The 17,294-nt window shown below is 56.6% G+C and overlaps 2 protein-coding genes across 4 annotated transcripts; both read left to right on the forward strand.

Moving 5' to 3' along the window:
* The first annotated feature begins 37 nt into the window (after positions 1–37).
* On the forward strand, positions 38–9,108 carry TAS1R1 (taste 1 receptor member 1). Its single transcript, XM_038537810.1, has 6 exons — positions 38–549; positions 2,491–2,797; positions 5,211–5,972; positions 6,400–6,612; positions 6,922–7,042; positions 8,018–9,108. The coding sequence occupies exons 1-6, from the start codon at positions 359–361 to the stop codon at positions 8,947–8,949; spliced, it is 2,526 nt and encodes an 841-aa protein (XP_038393738.1). The 5' UTR covers positions 38–358; the 3' UTR covers positions 8,950–9,108.
* Positions 9,109–9,395: 287 nt separating this feature from the next.
* On the forward strand, positions 9,396–16,790 carry ZBTB48 (zinc finger and BTB domain containing 48). 3 transcript variants are annotated; one of them, XM_038537812.1, is made up of 11 exons: positions 9,396–9,553; positions 10,024–10,720; positions 11,209–11,450; positions 13,534–13,645; positions 14,252–14,344; positions 14,677–14,763; positions 14,908–15,062; positions 15,511–15,647; positions 15,720–15,884; positions 16,256–16,344; positions 16,431–16,790. In XM_038537812.1, the coding sequence occupies exons 2-11, from the start codon at positions 10,031–10,033 to the stop codon at positions 16,725–16,727; spliced, it is 2,067 nt and encodes a 688-aa protein (XP_038393740.1). In that variant the 5' UTR covers positions 9,396–9,553; positions 10,024–10,030; the 3' UTR covers positions 16,728–16,790. The 3 variants fall into 3 exon arrangements, with proteins under 3 accessions (XP_038393740.1, XP_038393742.1, XP_038393741.1); XM_038537814.1 differs by having other exon boundaries at positions 9,397–9,553; positions 10,028–10,720; XM_038537813.1 differs by having other exon boundaries at positions 9,399–9,553; positions 9,953–10,720.
* Positions 16,791–17,294: the final 504 nt, after the last annotated feature.

Consider the following 17,294-nt stretch of genomic DNA (forward strand, 5'->3'; position numbering starts at 1 on the left):
GCTGCTCAGCCCACTGAGCCAACCAGGCGCCCCAGGGTGGGGGGGCTCCCTTTCTGAGCCAGGTGAAGAAGCCACAGGCACCAGAGCAAGAACAGAAGCCACAACCATGCAGAGGAAGGGTCAGTGGCTGCCACCTGGTTTGCATCTGTTCTTTCCCCCTGCTGAGTTCCTGAGCAGGACCACAGGCCCAGAAGGCCACGGCAAGCAGCCAGGTTCCTACAACTGGATTTCAGCCCCACCCCTGGCACAAGCATGAAGTTGGGAAGCATCTGGGCAGCTGCCATCTATTCTATTTAAACGGCCAACCTGGTCAGAGGGCTCTGCTCGGCCATGCCAGGCACAGGACTGTGTGGCCAGCATGTCACTCCTGGCAGCTCACCTGGTCAGCTTGCAGCTCTCCCTCTCCTGCTGCTGGGCCCTCAGCTGCCACAACACAGAGTCATCTCCTGATTTCAGCCTCCCTGGGGATTACCTACTTGCAGGTCTGTTCCCTCTGCACTCTGACTGTCCCGGGGTGAGACGCAGGCCCATGGTGACCCTCTGTGACAGGTGAGTGAGGGGCCTGTGCCTAGAAGGACCTCTGCCTGCCCTTTCTGCCTCTGGGGCCGCCTCCTGAACTATCTCCAGTCCCTCCCCCTCCTAGGTCACTACCTTCAAGCCCTGGCTGGACCTTCCCTGGCACTTCTGCTCAGGTTCCACTTTATAATATGTTATTTTGTCTTCACTATTAGAGTGCTTTGTATTGTAATCCCATTCCAGTTGATCCAGGATTTGTGACATAAGTAGGCAGCAAAGGTTAAGCAATCATGGCTTTTCCCTGCTTCCGTGTCCTCCCTATTCCTCTCTGGGTCTCCCGATGGTGAGTGTGGTTTTCCATGCAGGGTAAATGGAAGGCACACAGCAGTAGATGCTTTAGCTTAGTAAAGATTCTTTAGATTGGTGCCTTGCCTTCATCAAGTCGACAGTCTTGGTAGAGAAAAGCATCTGCTTTTCTCCTAAAGAAGACAAGTGGTGGGCAGCCCCGGTGGTGCAGGGGTTTAGCGCTGCCTGCAGCCCAGGGTGTGATCCTGGAGACCCTGGATCGAGTCCCATGTTAGGCTCTCTGCATGGAGCCTGCTTCTCTCTCTCTCTTTCTCTGTGTCTCTATGAATAAATAAAATCTTAAAAAAAAAAAAAAAAAAGACGAGTGGTATCTGTGCAAGTCTAAGATCTGGGAGGCTTGAGGCTGGATCGAGACCCAGTGGCAGATGCCTTAAACATGAAGCACATCTGTCACACAGGAAGGTTCTGGAAAGCCTAGTGCATGAAGACTGGCCAAAGAGATACAGATAGGAGCTGGGAAGAGAAGATTTGGGGTAGAGGAGACACATGGATACCCACTTCTGAAGGTGTCATGGTGGGAGGCACTCACTGAGTTTCCTCCAAGGGACTCGAGGACAGAAGTGATAGAATGACGGAAGACCCTTCTAACAAGCAGAGAGGTTGGAAAGTGAAATGTGCTTGCACACTCTTTAAGCAGAGCTGAACCATGCCCCTGTTGGGATCCAGCTAGCAGTTCCCAAGAGGTAGGGAGGAACACAGGCCCTCACCCCATTCATGAGTGTCCTGGTGAGTAGCATTAGCTAAACAAGGTTAAACAGGTGTGTGGCTAACTTTATGTGTTATCCTGACTAGGGTATAGTATTCAGTTGTTTAGCCAAACACCAGTCTAGATGTTGCTGCGAAGGTTAACATTTAAATCGACAGGTGAGGGCAGCCCCGGTGGCGCAGCAGTTTAGCGCCACCTTTGGTCCAGGGCGTGATCCTGGAGACCTGGGATCGGGTCCCACGTCGGGCTCCCTGCATGGAGCCTGCTTCTCCCTCTGCCTGTGTCTCTGCCTCTCTCTTTCTCTCTTTCTCTCTCTCAATCTGTGTATCTAATAAATAAAATCTTTAAAAAAATAAATAAATCGATGGGTGAGTAAAGCAGATTGCCTTCCATTGTGTGGGTGGGCCTCATCCAATCAGTTGAAGACCTTAAAAGACTGAGGTCCCCTAAAAAGGAAGGAATTCTGCCTTCAGACTCAAGACTGCAGCATCTACCATTAAGGGAATTTCTAACCTGCCCTGCAAACATCAGACTTGCCAGCCCCATAATCATACGAGCTAATTCCTTAAAATAACCTTTCTCTCTACATATATGTCCAGTTGGTTCTGTTTCTCTAGAGAACCCTGATTAATACAGCACGTGTCTCTGATACAGGACTTCATCAGCCTTTCAATGCTAATATGCTTATCTGGGGAGGCATGGTATGTGGTTCCTCCAACTTGTTCCCCACCCCAACCCCTGCAAAGGCCTATTAACACAACTGTGTGTATGGTACAGGGCCCACATTGAGGTCCTGGTTGTAGGGGACTGGACAGATGACCTCAGAGTTTCCTCTCTACCCCCCAAAGAGGGTTTCGGCAAGGCCTTGCCCTTCTCGGCTCTCAGCTTGGCTTTCTCTACAGGCCCAACAGCTTCAATGGCCATGGCTACCACCTCTTTCAGGCCATGCGGTTTGGCATTGAGGAGATCAACAACTCCACAACACTGCTGCCTAATGTCACCCTGGGGTACCAGCTGTATGACGTGTGCTCAGAGTCAGCCAATGTGTACGCCACACTCAACGTACTCTCCACGCTGGGGACACATCACATAGAGATCCAAGCAGACCCTTCCCACTATTCCCCGGCCGCCCTGGCGGTGATTGGACCTGACACCACCAACCATGCTGCCACCGCTGCAGCCCTGCTGAGCCCGTTTCTGGTGCCTGTGGTAAGCTGGTGCCCTGACAGGGTGTCCGTCTCCCCTTCTGTCAAGTCCAGTGTGGGCTAGGGGTGGTGGGCAGGAGCTGCTGGGCCCCCAGGCCAGTCTGAGCCCCTGGATCTCCTGGGTGATCACTGCTCATTAGTCACATTGCAGGAGGCCCTGCCCCATCGCAATCTGCACTCCAGCATTTCTTCCCCCCAGGTGCTGCATCCAGACCCCTGGCCTCAATGCTCCTGAGAAAACCCATTCTCTGAAACTGCTGCCCTTTACTCCTCCCAACATTCCATCTCCTTTGTGAAGGATGGAACACTCTTTGTTTCCTACCCCCACGAACCTCTCTACTTCTCCCAGGCCCTCCTTCCTTCCTGGCTTCCTTCCCTCCCTCCCAGGTCAGGCCTAGAGGTTTGGTCCCCCACTCAGGGTGCTGTCCCCCTGGGCCTCATGCTCTCCTCTGCTTGTCAGCCTCCTGCTTCCTCCTCCACCTCTCCTGGCCTTACCCCCTCCATCTTCCAGGCACCTCTGTTCCCAGCATGGGTCTCCCTCTGCCCTCTTTCTGTGGAAACTTATCTGCAGAGCTCTCTAGCTTTGTTTGCTTCTCCCTCTTGTCATTCGCTTCTCAGCTCCCTACCCCAGCTGCCACCACTTGCTCTTGTGATCTGGAGGGCCTCTCTCACTTATGGCACCTCCCCCTCCTTATGACCTGCCCTCTCTCACTTATGGCACCTCCCCCTCCTCCTCAGTTTCCTCTTTAGACTCTTCTGAAAAGGTGGATGATTCCCAGAGTGCAGGATGCTCCCTTTCCTAGCCAGGTGTTGGGAGTAAAAATTTTACTCTACTCTTCAGGATTCTTCTGGCTGGTCTGAACATTAAATTGACATGAGACAGATTAATAGGAGAAAGTCAAAGTTTTACATGTATAGGGAGAGGTTCAAAGACAGGCAGAAATGGGGCTTAATTGCTATTCTGAACCAAGGAGAAACTGGTTGGGGTCTGGGACTTCAAAGGAGAGGAAGACAATTCGCAGGAAGAGAAAAGAAAGTAAATGCTTAGTAAACAAATGTTTGCTGGGCCATCCAGGAACAATGGAACATAGAGAAGAATTTCAACAAATCAGACTTTGCTAAGATCCCGCTGCCCACCATATCTAGTTCCTATTATAATGCAGTTACCTAGGGTGACAGCTCCCTCACCTAGAGCAGTTCAGCTAACTAAATTCTTTTAGGCAGTTAGGGGAAAGGTCAAAGTTTTTTTTCTTGAGTTTGTTGTGCCTTAATTATTTCCAATTGGAAATTAACCCACAAGACAAAGTGGCATATCTTGAGGCAATTTATTCAGAACCCCTACACAAGCCATGGGCCCCGTGGCTCAATTTCCTGGTCTCTAGCTTCTGTCCTGAGTTTTTTTTTTTTTTTTTAAGATTTTATTTATTTATTCATGAGAGACACACAGAGAGGCAGAGACATAGGCAGAGGGAGGAGAAGCAGGCTCCATGTAGGAGCCCGATGTAGGACTCGATTCCAGAACTACGAGATCATGTCCTGAACCGAAGGCAGATACTCAACCACTAAGCCACCCAAATATCCCTTCTGTCTTGAGTTCTAAGCACTGAGCCTCATTTCTGGATGCTCATCTAGGGTCTCCACTTCATGGACCCACAGGCCCCAAACTGAGCTTACCTCCCTATACAACTAGAGCTTCTTTTCTTCCTGCATCCCCCTTCTTGCCCACCTGCCTAAAGAGTGACCATCTCTACTCAAGCCAGGAACCCAACAGGCCTACCCAAATTCCTCTGTCCCACACCCCCATAGTTAGCCCATCACCATGCCCTCTGCTTCTACCCTCTAAATGCTGCCAGGTCCATCCCCTCTTCTTCATCACCACCGCCACAGCTCTAACTCAGACCACCAAGCGCTCTCATCTAGACGATCCCATCAGCCTTCTAGGGGTTCTCCCTGACTCTGGTTTTGAGCCTTTTCTAACATGTTCCTCATTGAAATGAGAGATACACTCCTAAAACACAAGTCTGAATATATCACTTCTCTGCCTAAATATTTAGGGGCTCCCAATGGCCTACAGATAAAGACCAAGTATCTTAGCCTGACAGTTAAGGCCCCCTTGGCCTAACCACATACCTACTTTTGTGCTCCTTCTTCTGGCATCCAACCTCTTGGGTCATTTCACTCACTGTGTGCAGCTTTTGTTCCCTTCCTTTTCTTCTCTCAGAACTCCCTCCTTGGGTTTCTGCCTCTTTTCCGCATGTAACTCGTCAGCCTCCTATGTCCACTAGAGCTCTCCTTGAGAACCAGGGCAGGGACCATGTGTCCCGCATCCCTGGGTCCCGGTGCCCAGAACAGGGCCAGCACTTGGGGGCCCTGATTGAGACTGATGCCACTGAACTTGCTGAACTGAACCCCCGCAGATCAGCTACGAGGCCAGCAGTGTGATGCTTGGAGTGAAGCGGTATTACCCCTCGTTTCTGCGCACTATCCCCAGCGATAAGTACCAGGTGGAGATCATGGTGCTACTGCTGCAGAGGTTTGGGTGGGTCTGGATCTCATTGGTGGGCAGCGACGGCGACTATGGGCAGCTGGGGGTGCAGGCACTGGAGGAGCAGGCCACCCAGCAGGGCATCTGCATTGCCTTCAAGGACATCATACCCTTCTCTGCCCAGCCGGGTAATGAGAGGATGCAGAGCATGATGTACCACCTGGACCGAGCAAGGACCACTGTTGTGGTCGTTTTCTCCAGCAGGCAGCTGGCCAGGGTGTTCTTCGAGTCCGTGGTCCTGGCCAAGCTGACTGCCAAGGTGTGGATCGCTTCAGAAGACTGGGCCATCTCCAGACATATTAGCAGCCTGCCCAGGATCTGGGGCATTGGCACAGTGTTGGGCGTGGCCATCCAGCAGAAGCTTGTCCCTGGTCTGAAGGAGTTTGAAGAGGCCTACGTCCGGGCAAAGAAGGCAGCCCATAGGCCTTGCTCCAGGGACTCCTGGTGCAGCAGCAACCAACTCTGCAGAGAGTGCCAAGCTTTCACAGTACAGCAGATGCCCACACTCGGAGCATTCTCCATGAGCTCTGCCTACAATGCCTACCGGGCTGTCTACGCAGCAGCCCATGGCCTCCACCAGCTCCTGGGCTGTGCCTCTGGAGCCTGTTCCAGGGACCGAGTCTACCCCTGGCAGGTAAGGTGGCCCTACCCCTGGCACCCTGAAACAGGGTGCTTTCCTGAGGAAACCAGAGTGATCACTCTCTGCCCAACTAAGTGTTGGGGGCAGAGGACAAAGGCCATTGACCAGAGGGCTGATCCCCTCTCTTAGGCTTCAATTCTCTGAACCTCAGCCCCTCCCACTCACCATGCTTCATATCCAGGACTAAAAATCACTGTAAAGGGGTCCTTTGTTAGAAACTTCCTCTCAGAAGCCTGGTTGGGAGGGTTGAGGGGTTTCCTTGGAGGGGAAGGAGGGCTCTGAATTTCCAGATGGCCTGAAACCACCCAAATAGAAGCATAAGGCCCCAGGCACTTGATTCCTGATCCTTCCAGGTCTGGGTGGGTTGAGGAGGAGCAACATTTGCCATCTACGGCAGCTCCCTGATCCCTGTGTATTTCAGCTTCTAGAGCAGATCCGCAAGGTGAATTTCCTTCTACACGAGGACACTGTGATATTTAATGACAACGGGGACCCTCTCAGTGGCTATGACATAATTGCCTGGGACTGGAGTGGTCCCAAGTGGACCTTCAGGGTCATCGGCTCCTCCACGTGGCCTCCAGTTCAGCTGGACATAAATAAAACCAAAATCCGGTGGCACGGAGAGGACAACCAGGTAATAGAGACATGGTCACTTACCAGATGACTGCTTTATGGGCAGCCTGCAGCCCAAGGATACTGTTGACATAGATTACACAGAGCAGGAGGGAGATCCCAGGTACCAGGCCAACATGCCTCTATCCAGCCCTGCTGGGGAAGCCCCACAGGCAGCACCCAGATGGCCTGCTGCGCTGGTTTATAAAACCAGGGGTTCTGCTCTGGGAGTGAGCTGTGAAGGCAGATGCACAGAGACTATTTCCCATTCCACCTGTGAGTATTCCTTGACTTGGCCATGTGGTTACAGAACACCTGTGGCTTCTTGCAGGTGCCTGAGTCTGTGTGCTCCAGCAACTGTCTTGAAGGGCACCAGCGAGTAGTTGTGGGTTTCTACCACTGTTGCTTTGAGTGTGTGCCCTGTGAGGCCGGCACCTTCCTCAACAAGAGTGGTGAGTGATCAAGTGAGTGGGTGAAGGACTGGGCACTCCTAGGGTCTGTACAGCAGAAGAGGGGCTCTCCCTCAGGCCACACATGCACAGAACCAGGGCCTTGCTCGCTTCACTGCTAGTTAGGTATAGGCTGAAGAATACCTGTCACCAGACTGAATTCTGAGGAAGCAGAAAGAAACAACCTGTTAAAATCCTCAGACCCACTATGTCTTTTACTAGAGAGCTCCCAGCCCCATTCCTACAGGCACAATTTTATCCTAAATTCAACCTCTTTATGCAAGCAGAGGTAGCTACGTTCCCTTGTACCCTTCCCTGCTATCTGTGTGAAGTCCCTTCTATTGCCCATGCTGTAGCTAGCACCTGAACAGCTTGGCCTGAATTAAGAAACTGTATCTGCAGCTGAAAAAACAGCATACTATACCCAGTGATGCAAGGCCAAGATCAGAGAGCAAATTAAGGCAACTAAGGGCTCAGCCCAGAGTTGGACGCCATGAGCCACATTCTTTTCCTTTTATGATCTCTATGGGCATGGGAACGCATCTCTTCTGTTCTCAGAGTCAGAGAAACCACAGAGTGGCAGCACAGGAAGGCGGATTTGGCTAGGTGGATTTTAGCACGGAAGTGCTGGGGAGAGAAGAAAATGCCCTTCCTTTGGGGCTGGCTGCTCCTATTGGATCATAGCCTCACTGGCAGGTGGGCAGAGCAACCAGAGTAAAGCCCTCCCTAGGGACCTCTTGGTTTGCAAGCCCCTTCTGGGATCACGAGCCATACATAACCTACCCAAGGGTCTCCAGAATCTAATTCACACAGGCATCTTGAGGAAACACGTGGCCTCAGGACCCCACTCAGGGCTACCCCCATCTCCAGCTCCTGTGGTATCTCCCTCGCAGCACTTTGCAGATCAATGTGGTCTCCCTTCCTCATTCCTGAACTGCTCCACTAGCCCTTAGGACTCCCCTCCGCCTTTCCTTCCAGACCTCCACAGCTGCCAGCCTTGTGGGAAAGAAGAGTGGGCACCTGAGGGAAGTGAATCCTGCTTCCTACGCACTGTGGTGTTTTTGACTTGGCATGAGCCTATCTCTTGGGTGCTGCTGGCAGCTAATACGCTGCTGTTGCTGCTGGTGGCTGGGACTGCTGGCCTGTTTGCCTGGCACTTAGACACCCCGGTGGTGAGGTCAGCTGGGGGCAGGCTGTGCTTCTTTATGCTGGGCTCCCTGGCAGGGGGCAGCTGTGGGCTCTATGGCTTTTTTGGGGAGCCCACCCTGGCCACATGCTTGTTGCGCCAAGGCCTCTTTGCCCTCGGCTTTGCCATCTTCCTGTCCTGCCTGACAATCCGCTCCTTCCAACTGGTCTTCATCTTCAAGTTTTCCGCCAAGGTACCCACCTTCTACCAGGCCTGGGTCCAAAACCATGGTCCCCGCCTCTTTGTGGTGATCAGCTCCATGGCCCAGCTGCTCATCTGTGTAACTTGGCTTGCGGTGTGGACCCCGTTGCCCACCAGGGAGTACCAGCGCTTCCCTCAGCTGGTGGTGCTTGACTGCACGGAGGCCAACTCCCCGGGCTTCATGGTGGCCTTTGCCTACAATGGCCTGCTGTCCGTCAGCGCCTTTGCCTGCAGCTACCTGGGTAAGGACCTGCCGGAGAACTACAACGAGGCCAAATGCGTCACCTTCAGTCTGCTCCTCAACTTCGTGTCCTGGATTGGCTTTTTCACCACAGCCAGCGTCTACCAGGGCAAATACCTGCCCGCGGTCAACGTGCTGGCGGCGCTGAGCAGCCTGAGCAGCGGCTTCAGCGGTTACTTCCTCCCCAAGTGCTATGTGATCCTGTGCCGCCCAGATCTCAACAGCACCGAGCACTTCCAGGCCTCCATCCAGGACTACACGAGGCGCTGCGGCTCCACCTGACCCCGCCTCCCCTGTCCCGAGGGCCGAGGGTCAAGCGAGGCGCGCACGCCCTGCGCTGTCCCGGAGGCCTTTGGACTCTTCAGTTTGGGCTCGGGGAGTGTAAGCTCGCCGGAGGCCGCCCCGGGCTCCCGGGCTCTGCCAATAAAGCGCTGAAATGTGCGTCCTGGCTGCGCTTGCTGTCTGGGGCCAGGGTGGGGCGCGGCCTCCAGCAGGCTGAGGGCGCCGCGGGGGCCCACCGCAGCCGGAACCCGGGACCCAGCCCCAGCCGCGCAACCAGCCGTCGCCCAGCTTGGCGTTGCTAAGCAACATCGAGAGCCGAGCCAACCGCCGAGCGCCCCGGGCCTGGACCCCTCTCCCCATTCCATTGGCCGTTCTCTGCCTGGCCACGCCCTCGAGGGCGGAGCCAGAAGCCCGGCACCTCCCAGGCTTTCGCCCCTTCCGGCGCGCCCTGACGTCACGTCCGGCGGCGGCGGCGGCGGCGGCGGAGACGGCTGCGTCTCCGTACGGTCGGCGGGGCACGTACGGCCCGGGCAGTTGAGCAGGGGGGCTGTGGCGACGACGAGGTCCAGGGTCGGTGGGGCCGGCACCGGGAGCACAGGCCCGGGTGAGGAGGCCGCGGGAGGGGGCGGCGGCGAGGGAGGGAAGGGCTGCGGGCCCCGTGGACGCCTTCCGCCCGGTGGCCCGGGATGTGTGGGCGCGGCGTGGGTTCTGCTCCGCTGTCCGCACCCGCAGCTCTGCCCTGCCGCGGGTCTTCTCGCCGCGCAAGGCCGGCCAGCTCGTGCTGATCGTCCGTCCCTCTTCCCACACTGATTCCTCCCACCAGCACTTCCTCACGACCCTGTCCCCGGCCAAGCCGTGCTTCCGCTCACCCAGTGTGTGCCGCTCACCTGGCCCCCACCCCCGGGGAGGCGCTCGGTGCCCTCCTGGCTCAAGCTGGCACCCTCTCACCTTGCCCCAAGCCCTCGTTGAGATAAATGTGACTGAGTGGAGTCTCTCCCCCCAGTCCAGGGTCTTTCCCTTGCTGCTCCTGGGTACGACTGGCCTGGATGTCACTTCTGCCTTCCTCTCCTCCAGACAGATCATGGACGGCTCCTTCATCCAGCACAGCGTGAGGGTCCTCCAGGAGCTCAACAAGCAGCGGGAAAAGGGCCAGTACTGCGACGCCACCCTGGACGTGGGGGGCCTGGTGTTCAAGGCACACTGGAGTGTCCTTGCCTGCTGCAGCCACTTCTTCCAGAGCCTCTATGGGGATGGCTCAGGGGGCAGTGTTGTTCTCCCTGCTGGCTTCGCTGAGATCTTTGGTCTCCTGTTGGACTTTTTCTATACTGGTCACCTTGCTCTCACCTCAGGAAACCGGGATCAGGTGCTCTTGGCAGCCAGGGAGTTGCGAGTGCCAGAGGCTGTGGAGCTGTGCCAGAGTTTCAAGCCCAAAACCTCAGTGGGGCAGGCACCGAGTGGCCAGAGTGGGCTGGGGAAACCTGTGTCCCTGAGTGTGAACAGCCACCTCAAGGAGCCGGCAGGCTTGGAGGAAGAGGAAGTTTCAAAGACGCTGGGTCAGGTCCCTAGGGACCAGGAGATCAGTGGCAGTCACAGCCCCGACAGGCCTCAGCTTGGTCTCCCTGCCCAGAGTGAGAGCCCATCCTTCCACCGTGGGAAACTCAAGCAGGCCTTGAAGCTCTGTCCCCCAGAGGACAAGGAGCCTGAGGATTGCAAAGTGCCCCCAAGGCCCTTTGAGGCTGAAGGTGTCCAGCTGCAGGGCGGGAATAATGAGGTACTGTGCCCAGGGTGCTGGGAATGGGGAGGTGGGAGTCAGGGGATAGAGATTGACACTTTTCTGGGATAATCTGGACCCCAAGATGGAATCTTTGTTATGTGGGTTTGGAATAGGTTTTTCTCCAAACCCAGGAATCCGACTGCATCCTGCAGTCTCAGGCTGAGCTTTCTGTGAATCCAGGATTGGCAGTTCCTTGGGGTTGGGTAGCTGGCCTCGTGGTTACTGGTGTTTCTTACGAGTGCTGAAATCCAGCCAAGCCTCAGCTCCCCACAGATAGAGCCGCCGCCCTCCACATCCAAGATAACGTTGTGGCGTGCCCTAGGACCCTGATGGGAATAATCACAGAGAAAGGGAATCATCTGGGGATGTGTGTGGGTTGGGCCTTGGGATGGAACTGGATGAAGCAGGATGCCCTGTACATCTGTCCCCAGAACTCCTGCTAATAAATTTGGTGACCTCGCTTCCTGCTGCCTTTTCTGCTCTAGTGGGAAGTGGTGGTTCAAGTTGAGGACGACGGGGATGGTGATTACGTTTCAGAGACTGAGACGTTGCCCACCAGGAGGAAATCAAACATGATCAGAAAGCCGTGTGCTGCTGAGCCAGCCCTGAGTGCAGGTGCCCTGGCAGCCGAGCCCGCTGAGAACAGAAAAGGTACAGCGGTGCCAGTTGAATGCCCCACATGTCATAAAAAGTTTCTCAGCAAATATTACCTAAAAGTGCACAACAGGTAACGGTCTGTTTTTCTATTTTCTTTTCCTGTCTGCTATTTAATTGGGGGAAGGGCCTGCATTCCTTTCTTCTGGGCCATGTGGGGACTGGGGGCTTCATCACCGACTCACGGAGTGCCTGATATTGACTTGCCTCTCATCATCAGGGATGAGGCCTTGGGAGGGACCTGATCCTCTTCCTCCCTCTCCTACTTTGAGCCCTCTAAATGGGTTTCTGGACACCTTGTCAATGAGTTCCACCCAGTATGGACCTTGACCTCTAGCTGCTTTCTGGCAAGGGGATGGGAGAAACCCATGGCCCCATGCTGTGGATGAGGCCCGACCTTGGGCAGTGTGGGCTTTGGGCCAAGATGTCGGTCTTTAGGGTGGTGCCTCTTGTGATTTGGGGGAACCAGTAGCCTCAGGTTATCAGTGGAGCATAATGGACTATATGGTTAAGCCTGCGTTATACGAAAAGGTAGTGAGATGCTGTATGAAGCTATGGTAATTTAAAGTCAAAGAAAAAAGGAGTTCAGTTTCTCAGATGCGGTGGCTGCATTTCAGATGCTCAGTAGTTAGTTACAGGTGGGCCTTGGCTGTTGACAAACATTTCCGTGGTCACAGTTTTCTTGACAGCACTGCCCCAGGTCCCTGCAAAGCCTCCAGAGGTGGCAACTAGGTGACATGCCTTCCAGACCTGCCATTTCATAGTCCAAGTCATCAGTCTGATTTCTTGCCAAGCCAGGTTGGGCTACATGCTTTTTCAGTGTGACGTTCTGGGAAGCCAGCAGTGGTGGATTGGAGTTGTTGCTGGGTGATGTTTGCTCACCCTGCTTTGGGGCAGCTGCGGCCAGGGGGGCCTGGGAAAGTGCCAGTGTGGGAGGCACCCTAGGATGGTCCACCTCTGTCTGATGCTCCTCTACTGTGAGACTGGGGTGTAGGCACCATCCCCATCCCTACGTCGGGCTGCAGGCTGCTGGACTGGTCCTGAGAACTAGGAGGGGATGAGGACAGTCAATGGAGGGGCAGAGGGTGAGAGAAATGACTGGCTTCTGAGAACTTCTGAGTGGTTCTGGTGCTGCTCAGGTGTTCTGAGGTCAAGGTTCATTTAGCTCATCCGTTCTGCCAGGTGCCTGACGAGACTGTTCTGGGTGCTTTAGCAAATAAAGCAGAGACTTGGAGCCTGCCTCTCAGCAGGGCCGTGCAGACGTTACTGACAGATGTCAGCTTTACAGTGGAAGATGGGAGCACCTCAGAAGAAGGGAGGGGGAGAGCCTCCCCTAGAGGTTGGGGAGTTCAGGGTGGGGTCGGGTTGCGGTTTTAAAGAAAGCAATTTTGGGCAGACTCAAAGGAGGTGAGGATTTTACCAAGTGAATGGCTGTAGGGGAGTGTTGTGGGTTGAAGAGGGCCAGAGCAGAGACTCTGGGGTGAGCCAGTGGGTTGGCAAACATCAGGGAGGCCAGCCCTGGGGAGCAAGGTCCTGAGGTAAGGGGCCGGCTGGCTATGCCCGTAGGTCCCTGACCTTTTCTCAGGGTGAAATGGGCAGTATTGCAGGGTTGGGACAAAGAGTCGAGGAGGCCTGACTATATATAAGGGCCCCTCTGGCTACTAAAGTTCACATCTGTTGGGAGGCAGGCATGGAGTATGACACTAGGTAGGAGGCTCGGGCAGCAGTGCAAGGGATGGCCCGGCTGCACTGGGTGATAGCAGTGGAAGGCAAGGTCAAGTGGTCAGATGCTGGCTATAGTTTTGATGGTAAAACCCACAGAAGTTCAGACAGACTGGGTGGCTTCTCCAGGGAGCCAGGACCCAGGGATTATTTCTGTTTTTGCAGAGATGTTGGCCAGCCGGGCCGTGTGGCTCTGGGGAGGCCCCTCCAGATGGCGCTGTGCAGGCTCCCATAAGGAGGAGGGTTTCTGGGTGCACCTGTGCAGGATCATCAGCCAGTCCTGACCAAGCCATGCAGGAGCCATGGAAGGCCTTTGGGCTACTCTTCTCTCTGCTGTGGAGCCCAGCCTGCTGCTGGGGGAGCCAGAGTGGCACTGGGTGAGGGAGAGGTGGGCCCCACTCAGGCCCCACACCCTCTGTGGCTTTTCCTGGCAGGAAACACACTGGGGAGAAACCCTTTGAGTGTCCCAAATGTGGCAAGTGTTACTTTCGGAAAGAGAACCTCCTGGAGCATGAGGCCCGGAATTGCATGAACCGCTCGGAACAGGTACTTGTGGGTTGGCCCAGGACATTGTGGGCAGGGGCACGCTGGCCTTTGTCTTCCTGCCATCTGAGAGGGGAGACTGTCTTAGGACTATAAACTCAAGAGAGCTGGAGTGTCCTTGGAGGCCAGAGTCTACTCCCTGGCATACAGGTGGGGACGCTGGTCCTGAGAGCAGAAGGGACCAGCTTAGGAAGGACTTTGTGGGAGGCATTTTGGACTTGCGTGCATGGGCCCCTGGACTCTGGAGAAAGGGTGCCTCGGTGGGGGATGGCTGCTGAGAAAGGCCACCTGGTCACCTCCCCTCCCCACTGGCTGGCCCATATGACATGACCAGCTAAGCTCACCCTCCTCTTCCTAGGGGTCTGTTGCCAGGGTGGGGGCTGTGGGTGAGGTCTCTCAGCCCTTGCCCCCAGCCTGGCATGGTGGGTTTGCAGTGCTCAGCGATGGTCAGGGTCTGGGCAGGCAGGTCACGTGTTGCCCTCTCCCACCCTAGCGTCCCCCCCCTCGGGCAGACTCCTCCCAGCAGCGAGTGGAAGCCCGGGCAGAGGCTGCTGTCGCAGGCAGAAGCCCCCCCCTGATGCCGGCCCTGCTTGCCCCTCACACTGCCAGGTCTTCACGTGCTCCGTGTGCCAGGAGACCTTCCGCCGGAGGATGGAGCTGCGGGTCCACATGGTGTCCCACACGGGGGAGATGCCCTACAAGGTCAGGCTCAGCCTGTCCCCAGGGGCATAGGCAGAGGGGCAGCCCCAGGATCCCTCCTGCCAAGCCCTGTATGTGGGATGATGTTGGGCGCTTTTTCCTTGCTGGCCCAGCCTTTCCTTTCCACTTGGTGTCCCCTACTTTTGGGTGGGGCCACTTGCTCTTTCTGGGTCCTTGTGTCTTCCCCTGGAGAGCAGGCTTAGTGTCCTTGTATACATGCAGCAGAGGCCCTCCTTGGAGCATCCTTCACACCAGGTCCTGGGGCTCTGCCCTCTGCGGGTTCCTGCCGCCATGGTGTGGGTGGCCTAAAAGGTGACCTTGGGCCTGTTTTCCAGTGCTCCTCGTGCTCCCAGCAGTTCATGCAGAAGAAGGACCTGCAGAGCCACCTGATCAAACTACACGGAGCGCCCAAGCCCCACGCTGTAAGTGCCGAGCTGGGCTGGGCTGGTAGCTGGCAGCTGTGAGGCAGTGGTCAGAGCCAGGCAGGCCATATTGTTTCTGCCATGCAGAGGACCAGGGGGCCCCCTCCGTGTCCTCACCCGGGTCCTGCTCCGTCTACCCCACAGTGTCCCACCTGTGCCAAGTGCTTCCTGTCACGGACGGAACTGCAGCTGCACGAGGCTTTCAAGCACCGTGGGGAGAAGCTGTTCGTGTGTGAGGAGTGTGGGCACAGGGCCTCTAGCCGGAACGGCCTGCAGATGCACATCAAGGCCAAGCACAGGTGCGGCCTGGCCCGTCACTCCCCAGGCCCTGCTGCTGGCGGCTGGCCAGTGAGTGGGCCTGGAAGGCGGAGTCTGCCTGGGCCTGCCTGGGACAGGGCGTCCTCCAGCCTGGGTCCCAGACCTGTAGCCTCTGTGGCAGTGGCACGTGAGGGAGGAGGACATTTGCCAGGCAGAAGGGCTGCGGGAGAGGACTGGAGGTTAAGGTCCTTGCAAGGGTCTTTGCGTCCTGCGACTTCTGGGATGGAGCTAGTGCCCCTTTCCTGGCACTGCCCCTGCCCTCCTGCCACACAGCCGCTCTTGGCTTGGGCCCAGCTACCGCATCAGCCCTGTGTGCTTCTGCCTAGATGGTTTCCTAGGCTCTGGGGCCAGGCGTCCTCCCGCTGTCGCAGAGCAAAGGGAACTGCTTCCCTTGGTGATGGTTTCTGCTTGTGTCCCCTGCCCGGACAGGAACGAGCGGCCATATGTCTGTGAGTTCTGCAGCCATGCCTTCACCCAGAAGGCCAATCTTAACATGCACCTGCGCACGCACACAGGCGAGAAGCCCTTCCAGTGCCACCTCTGTGGCAAGACCTTCCGCACCCAAGGTGAGGCCCGCCCTTCTTCTCCTGGGCCTGGGGCCGAGGCCTGGTGGCTGAGCCCTCGCCTTGTCCCCGCAGCCAGCCTGGACAAGCACAACCGCACCCACACCGGTGAGAGGCCCTTCAGCTGTGAGTTCTGTGAACAGCGCTTCACGGAGAAGGGGCCCCTGCTGAGGCACGTGGCCAGCCGCCACCAGGAGGGCCGGCCCCATTTCTGCCAAATCTGCGGGAAGACCTTCAAAGGTACCTGGGCTTCATCCCTCCTGCTTCCCTGGGTGTGCCCCATGGGGAGCAGAGGGTGAGCTGTGTCCCAGCTGACCGGAGCCGGAGCATCTCTGAGGGCAGAGGTCAAGTGTAGCGGTGGCTTTCATGTGCTCTTTCTCGGTGCGCAACTTTCTCACCAGAGACTGTCTTCTGTTCCCGTGTGTTAGACAGGAGCTGGGAGCTGCTACAAAGTGGGGGTGGGAGCTGCAGAGGGTCCTGTGGTAGGGTGCCCCTGGAGCCGATGGGGCCTGTGCAGTGGTGGGGCCTGTACACCCCAGGACTGCCTCTCATCCCGGCACCATCTGCCCATGTCTGCCTCTCTTGATGCCGGGGTCCCTTCCCTCCCACAGCCGTGGAGCAGCTGCGTGTGCATGTTAGAAGGCACAAGGGGGTCAGGAAGTTCGAGTGCACAGAGTGTGGCTACAAGTTCACCCGGCAGGTAGGCCTGGGGCCAGTGTCCCGCCTCCTGCCCCCTTGGGTCCCCTGCTCCCTCCCTGCTCAGCCCTGAGTCCCCTTGCCCCCTAGGCCCACCTCCGGAGGCACATGGAGATCCACGACCGAGTGGAGAACTACAATCCACGGCAGCGCAAGCTCCGGAACCTGGTCATTGAGGATGAGAAGATGGTGGTGGTAGCGCTGCAGCCACCCGCTGAGCTGGAGGTGGGCTCTGCTGAGGTCATTGTGGCATCTCTGGCTCAGGGCAGCCTGGCCTCCCAGCTCCCTGGCCAGAGACTCTGTGCGGAAGAAAGCTTGGGGAGCCCGGGCGTCATGGAGCCCTCACTCATCATCACAGCAGCCATCCCCGAGGACTGTGACACGTAGCCACCCTGCCACCACAGCCCCCTTGGCCCCGACCCCCAATAAACTATGTGGCTTTGGACTCCGTTGCTGTCTGGCAGTCACTCCCCAGTAACCTGGTCTCCAGGGGGGTCCTGCTTACCTGTCCTGTGGTCTGGAAGACATGGTGCCTCGCCTGGCCATCTGTGCACCTCAGGGTGCTGCTCAGCCAGCATCTTCCCCACCTTGTCTGGAGACCACAGCAGAGCGAGATGCCCCGGTGCTCTCGATCTTTGGTCCCTGTCAGGGTTCTAGAATGGGGAGCAGTGGCATTCCTGTTTGACAGTCATGATGCTCCCAGCTAGTGGGGGTAGAACTTGTCCCTAAGCCTCTGGAGTCAGAGCCGAGGGGCCAGGGTCCCCTGATGACCTTGCTAGCTTGGCCCTGCCTCCCTAGCATGCACCAGGTCCCCCTGGGAGCCCAAGGGGAGGGCTTGTGGTTAAGCAAGCTCTGGACCCGGGCCGGCAGAAGACCACAGACCGGATCCTTGCCCTGGGGGGGTGGGTCCTAACTTGCTTTGCACGTCCAGGGGGCCTGGAATTCAGGCAAGGC

Source organism: Canis lupus, chromosome 5 (assembly GCF_011100685.1).
Source record: "Canis lupus familiaris isolate Mischka breed German Shepherd chromosome 5, alternate assembly UU_Cfam_GSD_1.0, whole genome shotgun sequence".
NCBI lineage: Eukaryota > Metazoa > Chordata > Mammalia > Carnivora > Canidae > Canis > Canis lupus.

Excerpts from the sequence above, each read along its gene's own strand:
- TAS1R1 (XM_038537810.1), top strand. The coding sequence starts at position 359 with ATGTCACTCCTGGCAGCTCACCTGGTCAGCTTGCAGCTCTCCCTCTCC. Across the intron at positions 550-2,490 it reads ATGGTGACCCTCTGTGACAG|GCCCAACAGCTTCAATGGCC; the intron begins GTGAGTGAGGGG and ends CTTTCTCTACAG. Across the intron at positions 5,973-6,399 it reads ACCGAGTCTACCCCTGGCAG|CTTCTAGAGCAGATCCGCAA; the intron begins GTAAGGTGGCCC and ends TGTGTATTTCAG.
- ZBTB48 (XM_038537812.1), top strand. The coding sequence starts at position 10,031 with ATGGACGGCTCCTTCATCCAGCACAGCGTGAGGGTCCTCCAGGAGCTC. Across the intron at positions 11,451-13,533 it reads TACCTAAAAGTGCACAACAG|GAAACACACTGGGGAGAAAC; the intron begins GTAACGGTCTGT and ends TTTTCCTGGCAG. Across the intron at positions 15,648-15,719 it reads CAAGACCTTCCGCACCCAAG|CCAGCCTGGACAAGCACAAC; the intron begins GTGAGGCCCGCC and ends TTGTCCCCGCAG.